Here is a 27,542-nt window from a genome sequence, read left to right on the forward strand (position 1 = left end):
AATGAAATTACTGAGTTGTTTCGTGCCCTAAATCTTTGCTGTAAATTTCAGTCCAACCAGAGCAACACGTATGTGAGAGGTTTGTTAAAACTGGATGGAATATCTACGCAGACTTTGCCTGTTCCTGGTTTTATTTATTTTTTCCCAAGATTAATGAGTCAAACAAAAGAAAACAGAGCAAAGGGGAGCCGTAATCTGGCACATTTCCCTCAGCTTCTGTGTTATTTCAGGACTGGTCTCATAGATAAGGGCAGGATGTTGCATATTTTAAAAGAAAACAGTCCGGGCATTCCACACAAAAAGGCTTTTTCTTATTTATGGTTTAATGTTAAAGATGAAAATAAACAATATGCATGTCATGATCTGACAGTCATAATACAGAATAATGATCACAGGAGTATTTATACACAAATCTTGATTCAATTCAACTGACCTTTCAGAGTCTTGTTACATGTAAACATAAAATGTAAAGTTTTAAAAAGTAAGGAAATTGTTACAGCTTATGTGCTCTCTAAATGAATCAAAAGTATAACATGACCACTGGCATGAGTTGACATTAAATTCATATAAAAAGTCTGGTTTACGAACTTGTTTGTGAAACAAAACTGTTTGTTCACATGAAAAAAAAAAAGGTAAGAATAGTAAAACAAAAACCCTCTCGGTACAATTTCAATCAGAAGCTGCTCATCCTTATGCCATCAAACAGCTATAATCAATATTTTTTTCACTATCATTAAAAAAACAAGTTGATGATTTTGAAGTGGTAATGAACTTTGGAAAAAAAGCATGCACAAGTTGAATCAGCAGCAGCTCTTGTTGAGTGCACTGAGCTTCAGCTCACATTTAGTTTATTTCTCTGTCCTCACTCCTGCACACTCTTTGCTGATCACTGTGTGTATTATCAAACAAAATAGACAGACAGCAACTAACGTACTACATTGTTAACATGAAGTATTTAATGGCATTTAAGTCAAAGATTTTATTAGGAAAAAAAGATACTGACAAAAAACAAGAGTGTATCAGCTGTTCAAAACTCAACACAACTTAATCAACCTGACCATCTTTAGGAGTTGAATGAGAAAATACATTTTGCAAGTAAAGAAAGAAAAAAAAACATTTCAATGTCATGTTAAAATACTGTAAAGTTAATTTCTAATCTACTGGTGAAGGCCTATGGGTGTATTACCCAAAATGTCATACTGTTGCCTCAGGAAACACAAGAAAAAAAAGTCATTTCACCACTTCACACAATGCATAACAACAACAAAACAGTAATAGAACCGAAGAGGGTTGAAACATGACTACATAGGGGTCAGCAGGGCTTCAGGGTGAAATTCCACTGTTGTGTGTGCAGCCTTTGGGGCTCCTGCAGGTATGAGTGTAGTGTGTCAGATTCCAGGCGTCTGGCGCTGCAGGTGTAGTGTGTAAAATTCCATTAAGCGCCACCGTTTTTCAGCTATGAGTGGGTCTCGTGACAGCACACCCACCCCACCCAGCCCTCCCTCGCTCTGACCTCAGCTCTGCTTCATTGTTCAGTGGACCAAACACTGAGTTTGGGTTTTTAAAGAAGGAAATTACCAGAAGAAAAAAAAAAAAAAACGAATTGCAGAGGGCACCCTGAAACAATATGACCAGGAAAATAAACACACCTTTATGAATGCACAGAGAGAAAAAGAGATAGCATGAAAGGAAGAAGAGGAGCTGTTTCTATGGAGTCAACTTCTGTTTTTCCAAAATGGTGGCTGTAATGCGAGACACTCCCTGCAGGGTAGCAGGGAGTGCTCCTTCCCTGTAGGTGGGTAAACATCACTGACATGTTTGAGGTATCCAGAGGGGTGCACTTGGTGTGTTTAGGAGTTGCCATCAAACAAAACCAGTGGTAACAAGCTCCTCGGCCATGTTTTCCAGCAAGGATGCATGTTTAGACCAGCCATCCGGCGAGGAAAAAAAAACAAAACAAAACAAAAACATGGTGATTTGCATGCTAAGTTTGAATAGAGCTGAGCACACAAACAAGTAAATCACAGGTGAGGATTCTTACAGTGCATTCACTCAGTTCACCACAGTATGGCTACACAACAAAGTCATTAAAAAGATGCAAATAAAGCTGTGCTCTTTTTAGTATGAACTGAAGCCAAGAGGTGTCCACACATGCAGGGAATGTTGCAGAAAGTTGACACGATGTCATAAAGTGAAGTGGATGAGCACATCCATTTCAAGTGGACACTTCTTTCAAACATGAAGGACTAATGTTTTTTCAAGATAGCAACAACCACAGAGTTGCACTACAATGTTTTGAACAAGAGTGAAGGTTTGAGTTTTACCATGTCGTCGTTGTAACAGCCAGCAGAAAAAATTAATTAGCATCTGTTTGTTTTGATAGCTGTTTTATGAAAAGTCACATTTCTGGAAATAAAGCCTGCATACAGTTCAACCATTTATCAATGAAATCATGAGACTTTTTCAGTAAATGTTTTGTCTAGATTAGAAAAATCCTTTTTAAAAACTTCTTTTTTTTTAATTCTGAATCAAACAAAACCATCATAGATAAAAGTTGACAAAAAAGCATAGTCCAAAAAGAAAATGCTTCACTGTGATGCAGAATCAAGAGAAATCTCAGGGGTTTAGCTTTGAGCTACTTGCTATCATTTCCAAGGTGGTTCCAGGGTTTAGAACGAGAATCTCTTTTGAAAAACCTTTTCTTCGGGATCTCGCTGAGGGAAAAAGGACGGGAGACACATGTGGGGTTCTCCTTCCGGGACACGATGCAGTCCTTGATGGCTTCTTTGATAACCTACGAAGGCAGAAACACAAAATTTAAATGAAGTCCTTAATGATGCATCACCACAGAAATTATTTATTTGATATTGCATATTTATTCATTTGTGATGTCTAACTGAAATTGTAAAATGTTAATATTTGATTTTTTTTTTTTTTTTTTTACCATATTAGCTTTAGATTAAATCAAACGTATAAACTTACAAATGGAGGACAACCCTTTTGACTGTTTATGTGCATTGAGCTAAATTGAAGTTGATACAAAACATTTCAGGTAATTCTCTTCAATTGCCTAAAAAGGTTCCTGTACCAAATGCGGTCTATGATCCTATTACTGGGAATAACATTGTTATAAAATCACTGATTTCAAATATCCCTTTGATTGACAAATCAAAAGCATCTAAATTACTTTTAAGTGTTTTTGGCCAGATAGAGGAAATAAAACAGCAGTCTGACCATGAATCTTGAAATAAATTTATTCAAATTTAAAGATGTAAACTGATACAGATGGTAGCTGTAAACCACTAAATGAGTCTGATTTAGATGGTAAATGGATTACACTTATATAGCGCTTTTTACCCTGCACTGACAGAGCCCAAAGCACTTTACACTGCAATATCTCATTCACCCATTCACACTCACATTCACACACCAGTGGAGGCGGCTGCCATGCAAGGCACTCAGTCCATCCACTGGGGGCAATGTAGGGTTCAGTGTCTTGCCCAAGGACACTCTGACATGCAGACAGGGGGAGCCAGGAATCGAACTAACAACCTTCCGATTTAAATGACCAATCAGTTAAATCAATGAGTAAAATCAAAATTTTACTCAGTAGGGAAGTGACTAAGATACAGTGAGTGAAAGTCTGAATGGACTTACTCAGTGGCACACATACTGTAAGTTAGTCAAGCCCAAGTGGTGTAATGCAGAGCATTCAGGAAGTCAGATTTTTTTTAATGTTGCACAATTATTTTCAGGAGTGACAATGTGAAAAACTTCCCTGCTGGCAACATTGAATGAAGGCAGATTACCAATGAAGAAACAATTTAGTGACCAATGTGGGTAAAGACATGAATCACACTCCAATCCCTTGAGTCTGGGAAATTGCAACATGTATTACAAAGTACTATCCTGCTTCGTGTTTGATTCCTCGAACTTCACAAATTTTGCAAGCGCGCTGAACTAACCTCAAGGTTGTTGAGTGTGTTAAATTCCATGAGATCGTGAAGTCTGGTGAATGCTTCGTTGGAGTACTGGAAGTTGAAAGTGGAGAAAGGAGTCTCAGGGTCATCAAAAATGTCAAAATCTGACAACTCTTTTTCCTTCTCGGTCTCCCTGGGAACACCTGGAAGTGAATAAGCACACGAAAAGAAAAAAAATTCCAATCAGCAAAGAACAGATCAGCCGGAAACAGAAGGAAAAAAAATGTGTTACATATTCAACACCATTCAGAGAAAGCCACACGTGAAAGGCATTTAATTCTCTTTTTTATTTTTTTGTTTTATGTCCCACACCCTCCAAATGTCTTATTGTGTCCTGTGTGTATTGATCCTAGCATTCCTGAGAAGTATTTGACTATCACACTTCCTGGTCTGTAATGAACACTGTGACTTTGTCATGCTCCTGTGACGATTGTTTGTCATTGTTGGCAGTACTTTTCCGTTCAATGATTTACCCTCACCTCACATTGTGAGTGCTTGCCCTTCAGTGTGTTGTGTCCCTCTCATATTAATGAACTAACTCATCCGCCTCATTTTGCCATAGGGAAGTCTGAGACTATGACAATGTGTGATGGCAGTTTCATAACTCTGGGACAGTAGTAAGTGTGGGTGCTCAATGTCTGATTGTGAAGCGACAAACAACCACTACAAAGTACTTCAGTAGAACCTTAACAGATGCCGCTGAGCTTAAAAGCCTTGTTTACTCAACATTTCAAGAAGTGCTGTTAAACTGAAGAGTGAGCGGCACACGCGCCATTCATTGTTCTGGATGAATCCTTCTCGTGCATGGACAGAATGTTTTCCTCTGACTGTAGCATCAGCATTTCAGAAAGCTTCAGTTTTCGCTGTTTGCAGGGAGGCAGAGTCGGAGTCACAGCATCACTTTTAACACATTTACATGAGTTTTCTCTGCAGTTTTATCTAGTTAAATAATCATTAAGTTAATTTACACTTGATGATACAAATAATCAGCTTGGCTTTTTTTAAGAGGAAATCCTTGCTCAAAAATCACTCATGGTATAGCACAGGTTTAAGCATGACAGCAAATGCAGGAAGCAGCTATAGTCTGGAAACTGTAAGCACATAGTAGGTGTCCAAAAATTGTGTAATTTCTTCAAATTCCTTTTAAGTTTGAGTGCAAGCCCATTATGTAACCTTAATAAACAGCCTGCGGAAGTCTGTAGGCAGATGACCTACTAAATGTAAAGAGGCTGCAGTGGAAATGTGGTGATAGAACATCTTTGTGTGCCTCCTGATGTATGACTTGTTTATACATGGAGATCTTCCACTGGAGTGAGAGATTCCCTGCCAGCACCTGGCTCCTCCAGGCGCCATATTTTACTCACATAAGCCATAAAACACTGACACGCTGCAGGTCAGAGACACCGCACACACACACACACACACACACACACACACACACACACACACACACACACACACACACACACACACACACACACACACACACACACACACACGCACGCAGTCTCGTATTTCTATCCTTGTGGGGACCTTCCATTGACTCCCATTCATGTCTAGCCCCTAACCCTGACCCTTACCCTAACCCTAACCCACACCACAATAAAGCCTAACCCTAAAGAAATGTTTTTGCACTTTTACTTTTTTCAGTAACAACAACATGGTCAAGAAAACACTGTTTCTCCTACTTAGGACCAGAAAAAGGTCCCCACAAGGCACGTCGTTCCACGTTTTGCTATCCATGTGGGGACATTTGGCCCCAACAAGGATAGAAATACGAGAACACACACACACACACACACACACACACACACACACACACACACAGTGATGGAATTTTCCACCAGAAGCTATTTGTTGAGGTCAACTTGGATGAGAGGAAGGATTTTTGGCAGAATTTTTTAAAAAGAAAAAAAAACAATTGCGTGAGGCAAAATCGACAGTGTAACTTCGGGGAAGCGATGCCTCATGTGGCGTCACGGTATAACGACTCTGTTCGAATCATACAGAGAACTTTGCCACAGTTTCCTTCTCTGTACGTGGAAACCTTCACATGCGAGCAGACTTACCGGGAGCTTTGAATTGCCTGAAGTTGATGTTGACCAGTACGAAGTGGATGACAGTCGGGCAGTTCTTCTCGCCTTTTTTTGGTTTAAAGACGTAGCATTCCTTCAGACCCTCGCGGTCAAAGACTTTGGGGTCGATCTTGGGGAATGGGAGCTTGTTCATTCTCGCCCATTTTTCTGCCAGAAGAAGTTCCTGTGGTACATTTGTATAAGTGAGACACCTTGATTTCCCGCACTCTCTTTCTGCAAGTTCCTGCAGGTATGTGTGGCTGGGAAGCTAAAAGCTTTTTTTCTGTAGTTCCTGGTCACATCTGCTTTGACCCTGTTAAACAGTTTGTTTGCCTCTGCAGTTTCCTAACTCCAAATGTTCAATGCAGATGGCCACCACCTCTGAGTGTGGTTCTGCAGGAAGTTTTCCCTGTTTGCCCTTTGACAAACAAGAGACCATATTTGGTAACTTTTATGCTTTATTCCAAACCTATTCTTACATTATAACACAGAAGACATTACTAAATTGTTGTGTAGGAATTCAGAACTTTCTGTGATTTTTATAGTTCATAACACTAGTTTTTTTCCTAGCAACAGACAAAAGTCTTGCCAAAGTATTCCATCGATGCCATTCACTCAGTTATAGTAAAATGTATTGAACAATGCTTTAGCATGTGGCCTTACACACCGTGCACATAAAACTAGTAACAGTGGAAGCACATCTACTTTGCAGTGAATGGCGAACATAAGTCAAAGTAGGCTTGCCCATATATTTGCAAATGAGAGCTTTTAGTGAAGAGCAGGGGTTTTCAGCGGTGTGAAAGATGTAGATACTGGATTTAATCCATTTAAATCTATATGGTATGAAGACATTTTGATATTAATTGTAAAATACTGTAAAATGTTGGCTGTAGCGAGAGATTGCATTTATTCATGTATCCAGCCAGCCATCCATCTATTCATCTTCAACCACTAATCTGGAATCTGGCATGTATTAACACTGATATTAGGTAATAGAATCAGAACATGGAAAGGATTTTATTTTCTATTTTTTTTTAAGCCAATACTTTTATGAACATTTCAGGTGATATGAAATTACTTCAGTGGTATCACATCAACAAAACCAAACTGAATTTGAAACTTTAAATTATTATTTTTAGCTCTCTTTGGCAATTAAAAAAAAGAAGAATAAGTTGAATCTTGACCTTAAACGGGGGACTGGAGTCACTTGGTCTTGCAGAGAAGTCGAAGGAGATGATGAGGTCCACGCTGCGCTGCGGCCGCAGGATGAGTGGGTAGGGAAGGTTGTAGGTCAGGCCGCTGTCCACGACATGGATCTTCTTACTTTTCACATCCAGAGGTTCATAAATTCGATCAAACTCGTCTGGGTCTGAAAAAATGGCATGAAATCAAGCATAAGATGTGAGAACATGAATGCGTAACAAGCATCCTGTCCTGTGCTGGTGTTCTTGCCTGTGACTGCATCCACCTCCTCCTCCGGTGTCTGAGCATGACACGTCATCCCGGTGACAGGAGAGAAGGGCATGTTGGTGTTCAGGTTCAGGCCCAGCATGAAGTTATGCACCTGGTTAAGACATACGCAAGATTAGACATTTAAAAAGAAATCAGGCAAGGACAGCCCATGCACTGCTCTCTTTGGAGCAACCAGAAATTGAAAACCATAAATTATAAAAACTTGATTATCAAGGTTGATATTTTTTTATATTGACTTGCACTTTGTCAGGCAGGTTTTTTTTTTTTTTTTTTTAACTCGATACATTTTCACTCAACTATTTGTGCTCTCTTTTCCTTAAATCTTGCACATCTTTGTGTTTCTTGTTCCCGTGCTGTACTCATTGTTTGTGGTTTTGGTTTTGTTACAAACGTTCTTGATTCACACCATGTTTATGTTGTAAATGTTTATACATGTCTTATGTACTAATATGTGTCACATCTCTGTTCTATTTCTGGTCTACTTTAGCATCACGTGTTTAATGTGTGCCATGACGTCCTCTCCATCTGCTCAGCTCGTATCTTGTAGTGCTGTCCTTGTGTACGTAAGCACTCGCTCCGTCCCGCACTCTGAACTGTTGCCACGTATTTTTGAGTCATCTCGTTTGCTCATCCCTTAACAAAAATAAAGACCACTTTTGGTTTGAACATGGCCGTTCATTTGGATTGTCTGTAAATGCTAACGGAGGTGTTTATTGCAATTATGTAATAGCTGAAAATTGCAGGATTGTTCCCACAGGCAGCTTTACATTCTAGTCTAGTTTATGGCTTTTAATTTCTCCACAATTCATCTAATATATCAAATGTGACCTAAATGTGGCCTCTAACTTTCTCAAAAAAAAAAGACGTTACAAAGAAAGCATGCTGTGCAACATTCCATATCAACCTCCCTCGCCTTATCCTTCACCTTCACACACGTCTCTTCTTTCTGTGGTTACTTGCTCAAAGATTTCAGATCATTTTATGTTCTTGCGTGCAGATCATTTTGGCTGAGTATTTCCTTCCTAAATATTGACTCAGTATCCCAACAAGATATGCTTGAATAAAATAACATAAAATACAACAGAGCAGAAACTTGGACTTAGCTGGGCTTGAGATGCCCCAACAAAGGCATCTTGAATTTCAGATCTAGCACTTTGTTTTTTTTTTTAATTTGAGCAAAGAAACTGAATCAGTGCATCTGCCTCTCCCTAACCCATTTACTCACGTATCTGTAACTTATCTGGGTATTTGAGCCTCATGTAGTTTCATAGTTTGCAGAAAATCTGAGTACCTTCCCAGCTCGGCCCTCTCTTGTGTTGAACAAAGCAGAGTCACTGAAGAGCGACGTGAACATTCGTTGAACCCAGCTGGCCTGAGCGGTGCGGTGAAACTCCTCCTCCGCCTCCTGGTTTTCTGTCCCAGCTTAACACCAAAGAGATCGGCAATTAAATGTAAGGGTAATGAAGTTAGAATTTTCAATTCTTTTAATTTCATTTTGGAATCTGCAATCACCAGCTATTAAGTTTGATTTACAACTGGCTGCACCACAGGTGAACACAAAAGACTTGAAATCCAACTTATACACTTGTGAGCTCGAACTACAGGTACAACACTGAACGACTGAGCTCTTTCACAAGACCACAGCTTACAAAAACAAGACAATCAAAAAAGAAAAAAAAAAGGACTTAAATTCAAATCGTAGCGAGAAAATGTCAAAAGAATTCAGAAAACGACTAACAGTGCGAGACAGTGGCGCAGTGTTTGGCACATCTAAAAGCATTTCTATTTCAGAAATCTTCAACAACAAGTACATAAGAGCCAAATGAATCAAAAAATGCTTCCAAAAAACTAAGGAGAAAATCTAAACTGTATGTCAACATAGAGAAATCTAATATTGTAAGAAACACAGTACCAGTGGATTGAAGTCCTTTTTGTGCTTTATAAAGAGTTAATTACCTCTTAAACTGTAGCAGGATAGGATTCTATATGATCAAAAAATAGCAAAAACTGAATAATCAAAATACATCAATTTCTTATTTTATGTTTCCAGGTGCTTTTTATTGCAGATTGTCTTTGCACACAGTCCTTACATTGCTCATGTTTTTTTTTTTTTGGTTTTTTTATATAGTCTGCAGTAAAGTTTATGCACATAACCCAGACAATGCCCTGAACATACTGTGCTGTATAGGCTACTTGTGTAAATATCTCGCAGTATGCTGAAAATAAGTCTGATGTGTATACATAAATGAATATAATGTGTGAATTTTCAACTTCAGAGTGTTTAACATTTACTGATAGCAGAGCATGGTCTTTGAGGCTTGTCTTTCTCACCTTTGCGAGGCTCGTCGTCATTGTCCAGGCTGTCTTCTCCCACAATATGCTGTGGTTTGATCTGTTCTGTAAGGGACAGAACAATGTCATTCCTTTGTTTAAAAAAAAAATGCTTGTTAATCTCTTTCACAACTCAAATTATATAATTCATCTCTGTTTCTTGCTATCTTGATAAATCCGAACAGATACGTGATATACCTGATGTATTAATTCTTTACCTAAGCGGCGGCGTTCTTATCATTCCAGTGCAATCAGTGCACTGAAAGTAAGAAGGTCACAACAAAGAAATGCATTCAACCAATTCAAACATCTGATGAGCTGTAAGCACAGTCGCAGTCACAGGCACACCATTATGGTAACGTCACAAGAGCACAATCACTCTCACAACACATATTTTAATCAGTGAGATACCAGCAAAGGTATGTTTGGTTCAGCAACTTGTAAAGGTGTGTGAAAATAATTATGTTGTTCTCAAGTGAAAGGGAGCGACTAAAGAGAGAGTTTCCCAGAGGAGACAAAGGTTGGAGCTTAAAAAGCTATTAACTAATCTGCTCACGTATCTGTGAGAGGCGGACCTCAATAAGAGAATTTAGGGGGACTTTGGGTCACACTCAGGAATAGTTACACCTGCCATGGACATGAAGAAGACTAAGAAGAAGCAGTGATCCACTAAATGGCAATAGTCACACTGTTTTGGTGATAATGCGTCTGAAAGGCTGGTGCCACTGACTCGAACACATAATCATGAAGACAAAAAAAAAAATAATCCCAAAAGACACATCATTTGAGATGAATGTGAATGTCAGTGTCATGTTTTTCAGTTACTCAGTTTTATTCTATCTGCGGATCAAAAAATTGCAATTTCGCAACAAACACATAGACAAAGCTGTGATCACTGAACGGTTTAACACCTGCTCATCACATGCTTCATAGTCGATTATCTTCATCTTTCATTCTAAAAGTGTCACACATCATGCTCATTTTTTGAGTGAGGACATCTAAGTGGTGAGGCACAAAGGAAAAGTGGTTAGCACACTCTTCTCACAAACAGAGGTTAACTTCGGGACTGTAGAAGAATCCAGACGCATTAGTCCTTATGTGAAGCTGATCTAAAACCAAACTGAGCAAGTTACATAATGAGCCTCGGTTTCTCAGCATCTTGCATCAAATGTTTGCACCACAATGTGGTATTTTGAGTTACCGAAAGGGGTTGGAGGAATAATGAGCAGAAGAATGGCTGACACTCTTAGACCTTATGATCAATGGTGTTGTCAACTTGATGAGCGAGTAAACGTCATTAACCACGTAACCCTGAAAAAAAAATGTGAATTTTTAAGTATTATTGTTTGAATAATATCAGCAGTGTCGCAAGCCTGGTGTCAGATTTCAGTTTTTAATACATGGCAAACTTAATGTCAAAGTTTCAGAGTGGGGACGTCAAACGCAACGCTGCACAGCTTCACGCCAATCTGAACTACAACACCCTGAACGCCATATAAAGTGCCAAAACCAGCTGTAAGGTGCTGCACTACTGCCACCCAATGCACAACAGAGCACCTTCATAACACACAAGAAACAAACAACCAATTGATCAATCTCAATCAATCATTTTTCTATACATAAAACATTTCTGAAAATGCCTGTATGTGTCGATGAATGATGGACAGACAGATAGACAGCATTGTTATTGGCAGGTGCTAATTCTACCGCGAAAGAATTTCCCATTGCCCAGCAAAGAAACATCCCTTGAGTGTAGTTCACTTCAAATACACAGTCAGAAAACCAGCATGAACTTACCTAACTCCTCCTCCATCGTGCTGCCACCAGTTGTGTCTTTTACTCCCAGCACTCTGTTGAAGAGAATTGAGAAGGCACTTCCCCAAACGCCTGGAAGATCAGAAACGCAGCAGTCAGTGTCATGAAACGAGCTCCAGGTTGTACCGTCATCATGATATACTACATCTCTCACCCATCAGAAAATGAAGAGGGTTCTCTTCATATTTCTTCACCACAGTTCCCATGAAGAACTTGCTTCCAAAAAGGTCAGGTGTCATGAAGGTGCCGTACTTTGCCATTCCAATTTCATATGGGCTGAACTCCACCCAGTCTGAGAGTTCAAGTGTCAAGAGTTAATATCATGAACACCAGCACCCATTTCCACATAACATTCAGTAAGTACATGAATACTGTGATTAGCAGGTTGTTTTTAATAGGAAAAGATAATGAATGGAAAGACTCACTTGGCTTAAATGCTGAGAGAATAAATGGTAAATGGAGTATATGTTTTAGATCTCTTCCTGCTCATTGCAGAGAGGGGCTCTACATTGGGCTCTCCTTGGATCTTGGTGATAACATAACCATTACAATCAGGTGTATTTAAACTGGGAATCACCAGAAACATGCAGGACAGGGAATAGATAAGTGATCGGAGTTGAAGACCACAGCACATTTTATCACCTATGTAGTTATAAAATGCTTTATATGATCTGTCAGAACCACTTTGCTCAATTACACACAAACTCACAGCTGACATGTAAGGAACTCAAACACCAGGAGAGCATCTTGGGTTCAACAGCTTGACCAAGGAAAGTCAGTGACTTTGTAAGTTAGTGTTTGGGGACAGAAAGATGGAGGAGGACCTACACAATCAGCTGCTCCATATTATTGTTATTATTATTATTATTATTATTATTATTATTATTATTATTATTATCATTATTTTATACACCCACACACACACACACACACACATATTCACACATACACACCCACCCACACACACACACACATATTCACACATACACACCCACCCACACACACACACATATTCACACATATACACCCACACACATACCCACACACACACATACATCGATACAAACCTCAATCATACCACCTACCACCCCCTCGCACCTTCTCAGCGCCCCCCGTGCCCAATCCGCTCCTCACAACCCCCCCACCCCCGCCCAACCCCTACCTCCAAGGCATGGAGGAAGCTGTCAGTCCTGTTCTCATTGCAATGTGAGCAGATATCAGATTGTGACAGACCCGTCTTGAACATCCTTTGTCCTGTATAATGAATTCTATGCAGAATTTTGAATTGTATTAGTTGTATATTTGAGTTCTTTGTCATTTTAAAGGTGCATTAAGGAGTTTGCACGTTTTATGCGAAACAGCGCCCCCTGCAGGTCTTGGGCGTAATGCAGCTTAGTGAAAACTCGTGCCTGTGGCTTGCATGCACGGAAGAGAGGAACTCCTCGCTCTTTTAGTAGCGCTCAAGTAAGATTTAAGTTTCCTTTACCTGGTGGAGTCTGTGCTGGAGCTGTGGCAGTGCTAGAAGCCAGTCTTTTCTTACTTTCTGGAAGATCCTGCTCAGTTGTTGCTCACTAAGCATCTGGCGGAGTAATGGCGGACAAAACGAACCCTAAACTAAATCAGGCCAGCCGGAGCGCGCATTACGTCATTCCTTTCGAATTCTCCCCGAATTTCAAATTCGGTTGCTGGACCGGCACTGCAACTTTCAAGTGACAATTTAGCGCTGTTAGAGGTACTTGTAATGAATATGTCAGGCGGCATTGTACACATCATTAAAAATGTGTAACATATTTATGGTGGAAAATAAGTATTTTTAAAGTTCAAAAACTCCTAAATGCACCTTTAAGGTATTGAAACATATCCGTGACCATGCATTTTGATCAAAGTTATTAGATAAGTCAGCTTCCCATTTTAAAGTCGGAAGAAAGATTTTGTCTTCTACATTTGATAATATTCTATATATCTTTGGTAGCAACTTTGGATAACTCATGTTTAAGAATTCTTCGACCCTGGGATGTAGCTGCCAGTGCAGTTGGTTGAAGGTATATGTTTTACCTATAATAGATTTAAGCTGATGATATTCTAAAAATGTTGTGCTACTGATTCCATATTGTGAGGTGATAGTATTAAATGATAGAAAGTTGCCGTTTTCAATGATATGTTCTAACTGTCTAATTCCTTTATTTCTCCACTGAGTGAGTTTATCATCTTTTTGTTTTGCAGGATGTCAGGGTTGTTCCAGATGGGTGTGAGTTTACACGGGATCAGGGAAGACTTGGTTAGCTTTAGAAAGTCCCACCAAGCCATTAAAGAGGACCTGATGTTAATACTTTTAAAACACAGATGGGATTTGATCGTGGAACTGATGAATGGAAGATCAGAGATGACTAGATCCTCACATAATGCTTGCTCTACATCCAGCCATGGCTCATCTAAATTATTAGGTTTAAGCCATTTAGTAATATATTGCAGCTTGCTGGCTAGGAAGAATTATTAAAGTTGGGCAAGTCTAGTCCACCTCTGTCTTTGGTCTGTTGTAAAGTCTTCAAACTGATACGTGAAGGTTTATTTTTCCAGAGAAATTTGGAAAGATATGAGTCCAGTGATTTGAACCAACCAGAGGATGGTTTGGTTGGTATCATTAGGAATAGATAGTTAACCTTAGGTAGAATCATCATTTTAATGGTGGCAACCCTCCCCATAAGAGATGTAGGTAAGCGTGTCCACCGTAGGAGGTCATCTTCTATTGATTTCAGTAACGGAGCATAATTAATTTTTGATAATTCTGATAACCTGGGAGAAATATTTATACCTAAGTATCTAATGTTTCCAGACATGTTAAATTTGGCTGACAATAATTTCATACTAACACCTGAGAAGAAACTCTATTGGTCTTCAGCTCTTGAAACCCATTAGACATTTTTACAGAAAATCTAAATAGACTTCAGTTATGCTGTGGCTGTGGTAAAAGTAATACACTCACAATTCATTGTTTTAGAACAATAACTCCTTTCAATCTTGCTTTCAACTGGGAGGTATTAACTCTGTGGAATTCAGGATACAAAAGGAGAGTCAACAAAGAAACGAAAGCAATCGGAGCCAGTTTATTTTAGTCGCACCACTGAAGATTTCGTTGTCAATGGCGCACACTTTTTTCTAAATCTGGATGTGATTTCAAACCAACAATAGCACAAATACACACCATGTAATTCTGGTTTGGGAACATGTTTAGCCACACCCTCATACGGAGTAGTGACACTAAAGTGTTAATATTAGTTCTTAACCAACCACAAGTGAGTACAATATTTAACTTTTACCTCTTATCTTTGTGTCCTATTTAAGTTATATTGACATGAAGAATATCTGCGTACAGTGCTATTTTATCTGGATGTATGACGTCCTGTTAGAGACTTTTCTGAAAAATAGGTCACTGTAAAAAGCTTATAAGAACTTTCCAAAACATTATAAAGGCACATTGCAAAAGCAAAATCTTCAAACAGTAATCAAACATCCATGCCGTGAATATTTATTCAAATTACAACCATTATGGCCTCGTTTCCACCTGGCATTAAAATGAGTTTCGGGTGACCTGAGCACAAGTGACGATTCCTAAAGACAAGTGTCTACAGAGAAGCTTCTTTCCCATGTTCTGTACAATTGAGCCTATACATTTACTGTGCAGAGTCCAATACAAAAAAGAAAAAAAAATTCCATCAGCTGGTCAAACAAATCTTCATCAATTGCCTCATCAAAAGTAGTGACTTCAAGAATGAAAACAAAGTATGACTAGATGTCCTGTTCTGGGAACTGTCAAATTAAAAGTTCACATTTTCTTGGTAAGGAGGAAATGGAGAGGGAAAAAGAATCCAACACAGCTTTTTCTTGTGGCCGGAACTCCAAATTAATCTACACGTATGACTGTAGCTGGCTCTGCTCCCCCTGTGTCAGCTCTTCTGTTTTACCAAGTAAACTGTGGTCTGAAAATGAAACTATCGGGCCTCAGTTTTAGTCACTACGCTTCCTCACAGAGGCTGGGAAGTGGTGAAGCTGCTAATCTCGTTCTCAGAGGACGATGTGTTAAAAAAAAAAGAAAAAAAATATATAGATATAGATATAGATGTATAGATATGGATATATGATTGTGAAATTTATAAACTGAGGGCTTTCTAAAAAGCCTCCTTAAAAATAATTGATTATTTGAGGACATCTAGAAGTGTTGAGGAGAGAACTGGTAAGTTTTGACAACTCTTATTGTACTTTCTACTGAAATGCCTTGGTCTACATCAGCATAGTTGCTGTTGAGGTCATGTTAAAAAAAGAGGAAGCACTGTATGAAAAGGGACTAACCCACAGAAGTCCTGTGCACACTGGTTACTTCCTCGATATAACTCAGTGACTATCTTACTTTGCAATGCTGTCATTCAATGCCTGCTGGCCTCACGCCGTAACAGATCCACTTTAGATCCCCTTTTCTAGAAAGCTGGTCCCAGTCCCTGACATAGAATTGGTTCTTTGTGTTTCTACCACCAAAGCCCCACCTTCAGATTCTCAAAACCGGTGTTAAGGGGGCAACACTTCTTTGCTGGGCCAGAGTGGAGCACTGATAGGTCGTGGGCTGGGGACAGGGTTAACCAGACCAACAAGGAAATGCAACATTGTTTTGGAAACTACAGGAGAGCAACTTCATTCATTTTTCAAATTTGCAATGTAACATACTCATGTTTTGCGGCTAAGCAATGACGATGCTCTCACTTGGATTATGTTAATGGAAATGAAGCAAAGCAGCCAGTTCTTCAGAAGTGCCTGATTAGAACCATTAACACAAGCACCTAACCAGCAGCTGGGTCTTCTTAGTGGGAAAGGGATATTTGTGGTTGCAGAGTGGCATCATAGGGAAATGTTCAGTAGGATTATCTTACATGTTAGCGCACTTATCTGATAGAAACTCAAAAAGCAACTCACCAGCAAACATGAGCTCAGAAACATCTGGCTTGACGTGCAGACAGGTGAAAAGAGGAAGAGGGCTTTGAGCCTGGTTTATTTTTTCCTGGATATCACTTAGCTTGATGTCCATCCTCTGATAAGACACAAATTTTAATACAGTATCATCATGATATATAGAAGTCCAACTGTGAGATAAGACAAAAGCTGAAACGAAATATTCCAAATAGTTGACATGAAATTTTGGTGAGATATTTCAGTAAATGGAAAAAATAAACTTAACGGAGAACTGAAACAAACTACTCAAAACCAGTGTTGGACTTGATGCATTATTCGGTAATCCATTACTGTTACTCCCCTACTTTTACACATTAAACTACTGTAATGACAATGGGCACACAGTTAAAACTACAAGGAAGTCCCCTTGGGACTGTTACTTTTAAAATTTTTGTGGCAGAGTTGCTGAGTCCCTTTTCCGCTCAATAACCTCAACTAAATATTAGCCTAGGCAAACAACTCCTCTACAGGAATAAGAACTTGTCATTAATCCTGCACTGACCAAGTCCCTCTGACGGCAACATGAAAGATGCCAGACTTTAGGTAACAGAGGGCACAGACAGAACCACAATGACAGCCTGGTGAAGAGGTGGGTGAGAAGAGGATGCTTGCAAAGGTGACATCCATCATAAGCAACAGATCTCACACATATATGAGACGGTGAGGGCTTCAAGCCAGTATTGCAGTTCAGCAGGTCCTGTGTGTGTCTGTGTGTACGTGCATGCGTGTAAAAATGTGTTCACACTGTATATACTGTAGTATTTAAATTGGATTTTATATTTAACAAATATTCCTGTGATCCAAATGTGATTTGAAAAATTATACACTGTTGCATGTGCATATTGATTTTGTGTTCCTGTTTTTATTCCTTCTTTCCCTGTTCATATCGATCACCGGAATTTCCCCACTGTGAGACAAATAAAGCCTCTTATCTTATCAGTGTTAGTCTGGAGCCACAATACCTGTGATGCAGTAGAAGCCACAATCAAAAGTCATCTTAAAGACTTGTCTGCATATGTATGTATGTATGTATGTATGTATGTATGTATGTATGTATGTATGTATGTATGTATGTATGTATGCATGTATGCAAGTAATATCAGCTGTTTTGTTTAATTTGTTCTTTATCTTTTAATAACATCCAATATCCAGACTATAATACACCTTCTACCTAACTCTGACTTAAACAGTGAATCAGTCATTAAATTTAGAAACACTACAATAATATAGCTTCATACACATTATTGACACAAACTCACACTCAAGAACTAAAAATAAGACATGTAACCTAAAGCAAGAACTAGTTTTAGGCAACCAAGAAAAAAAAAAAAAAAGATTTACAAAATTGGAAGAAACAGCAGCTTTGAGTTGACTCTTACCGCCGGTATGAGCGTCTCTCCTATGAGCATACCGAAGATATCGGTAAAGGTGACAGGCTGTCCCGAGGCCTTCTTGGTCCACAGCGCCTGAATATAGTTGGTGATGTGCTGAGGCAGCAACAGCCTCAGTGGGTTGCTACTGACTCTCTGCATCAGTTCACTGTTAATGTCTTTTGGGCCTTTATTTGGAAAATCAGGATGCGAGTAGAGTGTAGACATGTACCTATAAAGAGAAAATACTGAAATTATCCAGCCTGCATGACATACCAATTCATTTCATAACCACAGCAGCAAGAGGGTTTGTGATATCTATTCAGATAAATACATAAATAAAGACAGAAAGAAGACAAATTGAGCTTTTCTCTTCAATAATAGCCTTTCAATGCTGACTTGAAAGTCCATAGTATTACAGTCCAAACTATATCCCAAGCATCTCGAATGTTTGTATCACAAACTTTTCAGGTACATCAAAAACATACTGTAATATTGTATCAGATACTGAAAGATTGAGTTATTTCGGGAAAAGGGGCAGAAGTACTCAGTCAGTTTTTTTCATATCTTTGGACAATTCTACAAGCTTAAAATCATCTCATCCCAGCAAACAAAGACCAAATCAAATTTCTTTCATAGTTTGTTTTTAACTCTGATTTAAACATGTAAGAAAAAGGTGGGGAGGTTTAGATTGAAAGAAGAGGAGGGGAGAAAACAAATCACAGACCATGTGGATCCAGAAAGTCCAGCAACATATGTGGCACAGTCCAGGACTCCAGATTCAAACAGAGCTTTCATCACACCTGAGAAACCGACCATGGCACGGAAACCACCTCCTGAACCAGCTATGGCGATCACTGGCACCTGCAAAACACACACAAACAACATAAAGCTAAAAATCAGAGGTTAAAGGTACTGAAAGACAAGTATTGGAGAGTTTATATCAAAGAGTTAAGAGAAAATTCTATTCTGTTTGTGAATACACTCTGCAAGCAAAATAACTGTAAAAAAAAAAAAAATCATGTCAAAGTAATATCAATTAAGATGCAAACAAACATTAGCAGGATTTTCCGAGTATAAACGCATGCATAAATATTTTTGTTCAAAAATTACATTTGTCATTGGTGGTATCATTATTTGCTCCTGATCTGGATATGAGAAGTGTTCATTTCACTTTCTGTTTTTAGATTGTAGGCAGACAAACTGATCCTCTATGACCCTGGACCCTATACTCACATACCTGCAGATTAGTTTAACTACTCACATTTGCTTTATTGGTTATTGCCAAAAATGTTCGTACAATGACAAATTCAGACTATTGCAACATATTTTACATGAGAGTATTGGGTATGTATTTACTATTTATATTTTGCCACAAATATGTCCACTTTTCACTACTTCAACTTTCAAAACAGGCTGATTATACTACCAATAATTTTGACTTTGAGAGCATATCAAACTAAATGAATTGGGCAATAACACATGAAGACAGAGTTCATCTGTAAATACATCCAAGCAGTCTATGCCTGAGACATAAAGCAAAGAACAAAATGTAAAAGTGATCACTAAAATGTCCAAAAAAAAAAAAATGGAGCTGGTGACATGGCAGAAGTAGGGCAGCATGGCAACAGCTATTTATGGGCCCATTTGAGACAAACAGAAGCCCCAAAAAATATTTAAAAATTAAGAGCTTTCACTGTGTTATTTATGCAATAATCCAGAGCTTAAAACAACAAAAATGTTTTGCACAAAGTTGAAAGGAGCTTTACTCACTCCAGAAGTTGAATCAATACTTTCTAGTTTGACTGTTCTGTTTTTAATACAAGAATTTAAACTTCTGCTTTTGTCAACAAAAAAAATAGTGTGTACTTCTGACAACTGTGGTAAAATCCGAACAATGCAGCTCCATACTAAAACACAATGTCATGAAATACAGTGGTGAGTTTGCTCCCCTGCTTCCACTGGTAGCGGTCAGGATGCCATGCTACTTGCATAATGTCTTTGCAACGTTTTCTGACTGGTGCCTCCAAATTTTCAACTATTTCATAACACCGCTTCCTTTCTGCTGTGTATGTTTATCTCGCTGTCAGTGCTGAGAATGTCCATAGTCATGCTGGATGAGTGAGAAGTTAAGGACAGTTGTAGCACAGTAGAATGCAAAAACTGGATATCTCGTTGTTCTTGGGTTTCCGTCAAATGCTGGAGACATAAGCAGAGGTCACAGGAGATTACGGCCAACTCCAAGGGCATCTCACAAAAACAACACTAATGGGAAAGTTAGCTTAGCTCAGAGCAAATACATGGAGGGCAGGCTGCTTTGTGAGACTTATGACAGACTTCCTGGTCTGACAAACATTCAAATGTTATTTTAATGCAAATCACTGTGCTATACAGCTATTTTTGTTAACTGCTCAATAACATAACACAGCAGCAGTAGTAAGACACAGAACCCTTGGTGATTCTCACACTCGGGCCAGGGCTTTGCATGCTCTGATTCTGTCCAAATCAAATTTTGTGAACAAATAGCAAGTACAACACACACATGCACACACGTATATACAGACATTCAAAGAATAGAGTCCAAGCTATTTTAAGAGGTACTCCAGGGAGTAGGCGGGGGGCGGGGGGGGGGGGGGGTCTAAGAGGTGAATGAATCTGAAGAAACAAGAGTAAATCAACACAAGCAAACAGAGTTGTTGTTTAAACAGTTGTTTAAACCCCCACAGTTTGTACAGCACAAAACATTTGCTGTTCAAATAAGTCTTAATTTAGTTCGGTTAGTGAACTTATCTCAATCATTTAAACTATCACCTGAAACAGGAAATTGAACTGAATTGTAAAACGGTTGCAGATGCTCTGTGCTCACCTCCTCTGGAGAGCTGGGGAGAAAACGAGGCTTCTCCATGTCCAGCAGCTTCTTGATGCCAAGCATCACTCGCTCTCTGCGGGTATGCCTGAACTGCTTCTCTTTGTCACACAGGGCCAGACTGAACCGCAGGTCCAGCTTTGTGCTGCAGATACAAATAAGACAAATTAGCTTCACATGATACAGTGAGGTGACAACCAATCACTCACTTTTTTCACTGGTTTTTTTTTTTTTTTTTCGCTGTGGGACAGAGGGGCGATACACTCTTTAGTTTTAAAAGTAGGTGAAAACTGATCCTCATGTCAGTTAAAACACGCCACTGGGTGGTCTGATGTGAAACGTGTCAGTAACGACCACTCAGCATTTACTACACACCTTTTCCAAATGACTAACCCTCCAACCATGTGTAAAATTCCTTACCCTCCCACAAAGTCAAATGCAACGACGGCGTGGGAGTTATCATTCTCCTCATCTGTATATGACTTTACACACTACGGACGTGTTCTGTTGCTACTGCGTCACGATGCTAAATTTAGCTCACGGGTTGCTCCAGGGGAATGTCTGTGTAATCCTGGATACAGAGGCTACACGCAACTGGAAATAGTATATCCACCAAACAAATATTGCTGTGAAACTAAACAAAACAAAGGGATGATTTAGAAGATAATACGCACCATATCTCCAATGACATCTCTAGGAACACTTTGGTTGCCTGTGAAAGAAATTGATGAAAAGATTACTGTGTGTCAAGAGAGATTATTACCCCAGCTTTTTTTAAGTTGCACAAATTAGATAAAAAATTGCTGTTAAATATTTTTATTGTTTCTAAAAATATTAAGTGATTTTTTCACAAGCATACACCAATAAAGTTGAACTTCAATACTGAAGCAGCACAATCAGGAGTTCACAAGAAAAGAATTACCATTTTTTTTATCATCTAGCCTCAAATGTTTATTTATTTAGAAACTGAACAAGTAATTTCAGCTAGCACTAGCATATTACAACAATAGTTGCTTACACATCATTACCACACAATGAAAAACATAGAGAGTCAGTGGAATTGATCGCCTTACTTTGCCAATCAGGAACGCCTCTGTCTTTTTCTGGCCCACTCTGAGCTTGGAAAGGTCAAAGGATGCCGTCCCAAGTGTCTCATCCATCACATAATTGGCATCCATTAATGTTAGCTGGTCAGAATAAACATTTGTAATTCATGGTTACATATATTCTAAGGACAACAAATTTTTATTCCTGACATGTGTTTATGTTCAGCTAATAACCAGCGTCATTATCAATTGAGTTCTGTCAAGGAGTCAAACAATGCTTATTACGAATACATCTTCCGGAAAAGGTTTCCAAATATTATTTTTTCTTAGGTGGATCTAAATTCTTACAGCATGAATCATTCCTATGCTAATTTCTATCAGCAGTGTTGGCATTGTGCTACATGTCAGGCCGATACTCCATAAAGACACGACTTGTCAATTCTTACTGAAGTGTGCCACAGAAAGAAGTTCCCACCTCCAGAGTGTTCTGCTGATTGGGATCTAATATGAACTGAAAGGTCTCGTTCCATTTCGGGTTGATGTCGTTGTCTATGTGCTTGGTCCTCTTTCTGCTCTCTGGGGCTGTCGGGATGAACAGTTCCACATACGGATCTGGAGTGTCCACTGGTACAGAAATGAAAGAAGTTACAGTCGCACTCCTACACACAGGCACACACACACGCACACACAGTCCCAAAGTCCAAGTGTCCATTAAACCACCAAATGTCTTGCAGATCTGGTGCAAACTAACATAACCCAAAGTTTTGTAGCTAATTGCATACTTAATATAGCATTTTCTAAATGACATACAACAAAAACAAGTATGACTGTATTCAACAGGGGTTTAAAAAAAAAAGGCATGGGAACTCACACAAGTCACCCAGTGCTCCCTTGGTAACGCTCTCAGCTCCAACCACTGTTACTGTGAATTTGTGAGAAAACTGCTGCTCCACCTGCAAGACGACATTCATTCAGTTCAGTTTTGCTTCACAGCCTCGTATGGGGAAATCAGTGAAACCGCAACAAAAGCAAAGATTTGAAAGAGTGATTGCAAAGCTAAGAGGGATCTTAACCCATACTCCATAAAAACAAGTTAGAACATGTGTTAGGTAGACTGACATGCCAATCAGAACATCTGCTATTTAGTTTGCTGTGGATAGCAATGTGAAATTCTTTAGTTCAGACTTCATTTCACAGCTGTGTACACACACACACACACACACCGACACACATTTTCACCATTTTGTCACCACAGTGTATTCATATTGTGTATTTCACACTACAGTTCTAATGACATCAGTTTATATTAAGTCCTGTGATATGCTAAATAAATAGTTACCTAACAAGTTCTTTTATATTGTGATATGCATCCTTTTCATACAAATGTGGGTGCAGTTGTGGCTCAGCTGGTAGAACGTGTCAACTTACGATAAGATTATTCCTGTCCTCATAGTCATCAAAGCTCTTTCGCCAACAGAGCGGACAAAACATGTCAAATAAATGTATCTCAAAGTTACAACAGAATCAGATCTGTCACGCAATCAGCTCATAACCCTGTCATGCTGCAAATACTTTGCCTCAGAAGAAAGTTTCTGTTGAATTTCAGACTTTATGCATCTTTACAATGAAATATCTTTATCAAGTAGATCTACAAGCAATAAGAGGAATTTGGTGGCAAGTGTCAGAGGCTCTTCAGCTACACAACTGCACAGGAAGATGAGGTTAAATCTAAATCTGATTATTGTAATCAGTCCTAATGCTATTGCGATCCTGGATGGAGTTGTTTCATTGCACAGTCCTAGCAAAAGATGCTGTCTACACAGTTACTGTTTCAGATGACTTCTGTTTACTGATAGAGAAGCACTCCAACAATTCTGAACTGACTTTTAAAAAAATATATAGAAAGTGTGTGAATATAGGTAACATTAGCATTAGCCTGCACCCACTATATCTGTGATGAATAAATAAATAATAAATCAGCTGCTAAATAAAGGCTATATCTGAGTAGTATTCTGTTTGGCTACATGTTTGTACTTTATCTCAGCTTTTGTGTTACTGCTTCTTCTCATTTTCATTAGTTCATGGCTTTATTTCATGAAAAAATAGGATGACTTTAATGTGTACTAGTGAAGTAATTAAATTGATTTTCAAGTATTTACTAGTAACAATAATAATATTTTAAGTAAAACTTGTACGCTGTTGGTAACAGAATCTACTCAAATCTTTAACTTGCTTCCAATGTAATGAGTCGAGGAAGTGAATGACCTGAACAGTTAAAAAAAAGTGAAATTTTAATCACTCGCTTTCTGAAGTCCTAGTTTTTCTATTTCACTTACAATTACATGTCAGCAGTGTTATTATGCCCTAAATCATAGATAAAGGAACACTGTCAATTGCACACATTCTCAGAGAGATAACAAGTCATGCCATTGACCAGTTTATCATCTTCCCATACATATACACACACATATATATATTTTTTTCTTTTTTTTCTAAATAGTGACACATAGGTAGCATATTACTTTTTTAAGTCACAAAAAGTTCAGTCTTTGTTCTGTGCTGTAATCTTTCTCTATTTCCAGATGAGAGACTGAGAACAGAAGCTGTTTTGCATTTTTCGCTGTGTTGTCTTGACATCTGTTTGTGTTCACTCTTGTTAAGATGCACCGGGGGCCCGCATGGCCTTAAAACACTTCTTGTTTCGAAGGGTCTATTTCAAACCCTTATTACACGTTTCAAGAGACAATCTGGTTTAAAAAAAAAACATTTAAATGAGTAGACAAATAGATGAGTAGATAAGCAATTAGAAAAGTTAGTAAAATTTGTGAACAGATTTGAACGAAAAAGTCAAACAGTTTCCTTCATGTATACGACTTAGAAGAAACCTAACTGAGCTTTGTCAACCACTGCCCTGCTACAGAATGTTGCTTTATCATCATTGACTGACTTTATTTTCAGCTTCGCTACATGCAGCGCACGCAAGAAATACTCACAATTATATTAGAGGCCATTGTGGCACCAGGGAAGTAAATCTCGGGGAAGTCTTCGTCAAGTTGTGAAGTTTTAACTCAGGGGAACATCTCAGTCACAGTCTGAAGCATTTAGAGCCTAAAAGATGAAAACACATAGTGGAAAATGACAGACAGGTTACAGCCTGAAGACAGAGGCAATTGATACAGTGCATTAAAAACACACTCAGAACAAATGTGTAGAGCTTTGAGAGAAGAAAAAAAAAACGTTTTTGGAGGGTTTTACATGACAAAACAAGAAATCTGCTAAGGACCACAGATGCCAATGCCTTAACACCACTTTAAATTATTAAACTGAGAAGTTTTGCACCTCGTCAGTAACTGTGCTGAACCACAGTATCAAGATAGCAGAACTGGCTCAAGAGAACAGGTGAAAATGTATGAGAGTCTGAACAAACCACAGAGTATACTGTATGAGGCAGATTAAAGTGAAAGATGTCAGTCACAGGGATGTGTATCTTTGAGGTTCAAGCATAGGGTAAAAGACAGAGGTGGGCATAGTTTGGACTTCACACGTATTCTACACTACAACTCAAAACTGGCACACAACACTGAACATACTCATCCCTCTCCTCTATTCTTTCTTCAAAACATGACTATTCACAAATTCACACCAGGTTTGCACTATAGTTCAATTAACTGATGGTGTCACCTTAGAAAAACTGGTATGAAACAAACATGATACAGCTCACAGAAAAAAAAAAAACATAATTTATTGTTCTGGAGAACAATGTGGACATTACACTACAGGCCAACGAGTTGACATTCAATTTGAGGCACAGTTAACATTCTTCCCTCTGCATTATTTGGCAAAAGATATTGAAATGGTGGACATATCCAAATTCCCTGGTGGTCTATATCTCAGTTGACCTCACTGCACTTGAAACAGCTTGCCTACTTCATCCCCTGCTAATTGATTGATATCGGTGAGTGACAGAAAGCTTCCTGTCCTACTGCTGCACTCTGTGGCTCTTCAGAAAGCACTGGGTGATGAATGTGGCAGAGAAACTCATAAAAAGACCCTTACCCCCAGAGAAATTTACACGGACATTAGTTACTTTAGATAAGCCAGTTTATTCATGATGTGTTTCCTTGTTTTACTACTTTTCACTGTGATGAAGAGATAGTATCGGTCACTTTTGAAAATGATTTTAAGCAATAATAATCATGATACATAGTGATTTTAATATGCAGAAAAATTCTACTAACTGCTTAGGCCGTCAGAACTGATCAAAGATGAACACACCTTTTGATCAGACATTTTCATGAGATGTATGTATCTATGGGAAAGTGTGTGTGTGTGTGTGTGTGTGTGTGTGTGTGTGTGTGTGTGTGTGTGTGTGTGTGTGTGTGTGTGTGTGTGTGTTAGCAATTAGGATAGCATAACAAGGTCTTCAAGCCTTTTCTCAGCTGCTCACCAAAGCGTATCATTACTGATGGGACAGAGAGCACGTAGAGAGTCTGTGTGTTCACAGCAGCAGGCACGTACAGTGCATCAGTGGTCCAACTTTTGAGAGTGCCAGTCCACACTGCCCTTGTTCTGCAGCATTCAATGAGTGCATGCGGGCAGTGGAGTCCTCTGTGTGACTGCCAACCTCTCCCCAGGATTTCATCTGAGGTCGCAAAAATATCAAAGCCAGACACACATCCAACCGTGATGCAAAACAGCTGCAGTAACAGTAGCCTCGAGAAGCCCACGGTTCAATCTGCTGCACAAGCGCACTCATGCATAACACATGAAAGGTAAAGAAGCGCCTTGAGCGCTCCCAGGAATCACCGTGCGTTTCCCCAAAGGCACTCTGGACTCATCAGAGTGCAACTTTTATCGAGATTAAAGGTCTTTCAGAAAACTTTTCATTATCTCCTTTTCAAATGTTGCGTGTGGTTCACATTAAGTGTAAATCTGACAAGAGCTGATGATTAGTGCAACATGCAGTGATGATGAAGTATTGCTTTAGCTTTAAAAAAAAAAAACAAAGGCGTGTGAACGAAACCTGTAGATTTGCAGTGATGACAACATGAAAGATTATATAGTGTGCCTACGAAGTCTATAATGGTGTTAATATGTAGACTTTACTGTCGCATAGTCAGTGAAATGAAGCCATTTGTGTTCATAGTCCCTATTTAGGGGTTATAATATGGACAGACTGGATAAATGAATTGGCGTTGCTTTCTCTGCATTAGAGCAGCGCTTTTTCTGCTTCCTTATCCACGGAACTTTCACAAAAGGCACCATTAAAGCCACCAAAAAGCAGCACTTATCAGTCATCTCCCTCTCACGTTTCTGTCCTTATTGTCAAAACTCAATTCTGCATCTGGAAAGAAAGCAATGGCAACGTACCTTAACACGACCACGCTATCAGCTCACAAATCCTGTTAAATGTGACATGTTCATCGAGTATGTACAACTGCAGGAGTGTAGAGGGAGGAGGTGCTTCTCCTCAAAGTACAGCTCGTACGGCAGTCAGAGGAGCGTCTACCGGTAACCGTCAATAAATGTTTCAGGGAGACGGCAAAAGGCAGTAAGTTTAAAGTTATTCAGAAAAAAAAAAAGAAATA

The 27,542-nt window shown here is 39.0% G+C and overlaps 1 protein-coding gene across 2 annotated transcripts; it reads right to left on the bottom strand.

Annotated features, from left to right (window-relative positions):
• Window positions 1–934: 934 nt before the first annotated feature.
• On the bottom strand, window positions 935–27,435 carry pla2g4ab (phospholipase A2, group IVAb (cytosolic, calcium-dependent)). 2 transcript variants are annotated; one of them, XM_030082432.1, is made up of 19 exons: window positions 27,325–27,435; window positions 24,948–25,062; window positions 22,826–22,907; window positions 22,430–22,578; window positions 21,982–22,095; window positions 21,583–21,620; window positions 20,909–21,053; window positions 18,770–18,906; window positions 18,052–18,274; window positions 16,637–16,751; window positions 11,829–11,966; window positions 11,657–11,746; window positions 9,860–9,925; window positions 8,820–8,950; window positions 7,508–7,619; window positions 7,240–7,424; window positions 6,050–6,239; window positions 3,966–4,123; window positions 935–2,794 (listed from the first exon to the last, which is right to left on the bottom strand). In XM_030082432.1, exons 2-19 carry the CDS (start codon window positions 24,963–24,965, stop codon window positions 2,636–2,638), a joined length of 2,250 nt encoding a protein of 749 aa, XP_029938292.1. In that variant the 5' UTR covers window positions 24,966–25,062; window positions 27,325–27,435; the 3' UTR covers window positions 935–2,635. The 2 variants fall into 2 exon arrangements, with proteins under 2 accessions (XP_029938292.1, XP_029938293.1); XM_030082433.1 differs by lacking the exon at window positions 27,325–27,435 and adding an exon at window positions 26,402–26,510.
• Window positions 27,436–27,542: the final 107 nt, after the last annotated feature.

The sequence above is a fragment of the Salarias fasciatus genome, chromosome 23 (genome assembly GCF_902148845.1).
Source record: "Salarias fasciatus chromosome 23, fSalaFa1.1, whole genome shotgun sequence".
NCBI classification, from domain to species: domain Eukaryota; kingdom Metazoa; phylum Chordata; class Actinopteri; order Blenniiformes; family Blenniidae; genus Salarias; species Salarias fasciatus.

Bases quoted from the DNA above. Each gene is read 5' to 3' on its own strand.
- pla2g4ab (XM_030082432.1), bottom strand. The intron at 11,967-16,636 runs GTGAGTTGCTTT...TTGAACTCTCAG, and splicing joins TTCTGAGCTCATGTTTGCTG to ACTGGGTGGAGTTCAGCCCA. The intron at 2,795-3,965 runs GTTAGTTCAGCG...CTGCCTTCGTAG, and splicing joins ACACACTCAACAACCTTGAG to GTTATCAAAGAAGCCATCAA.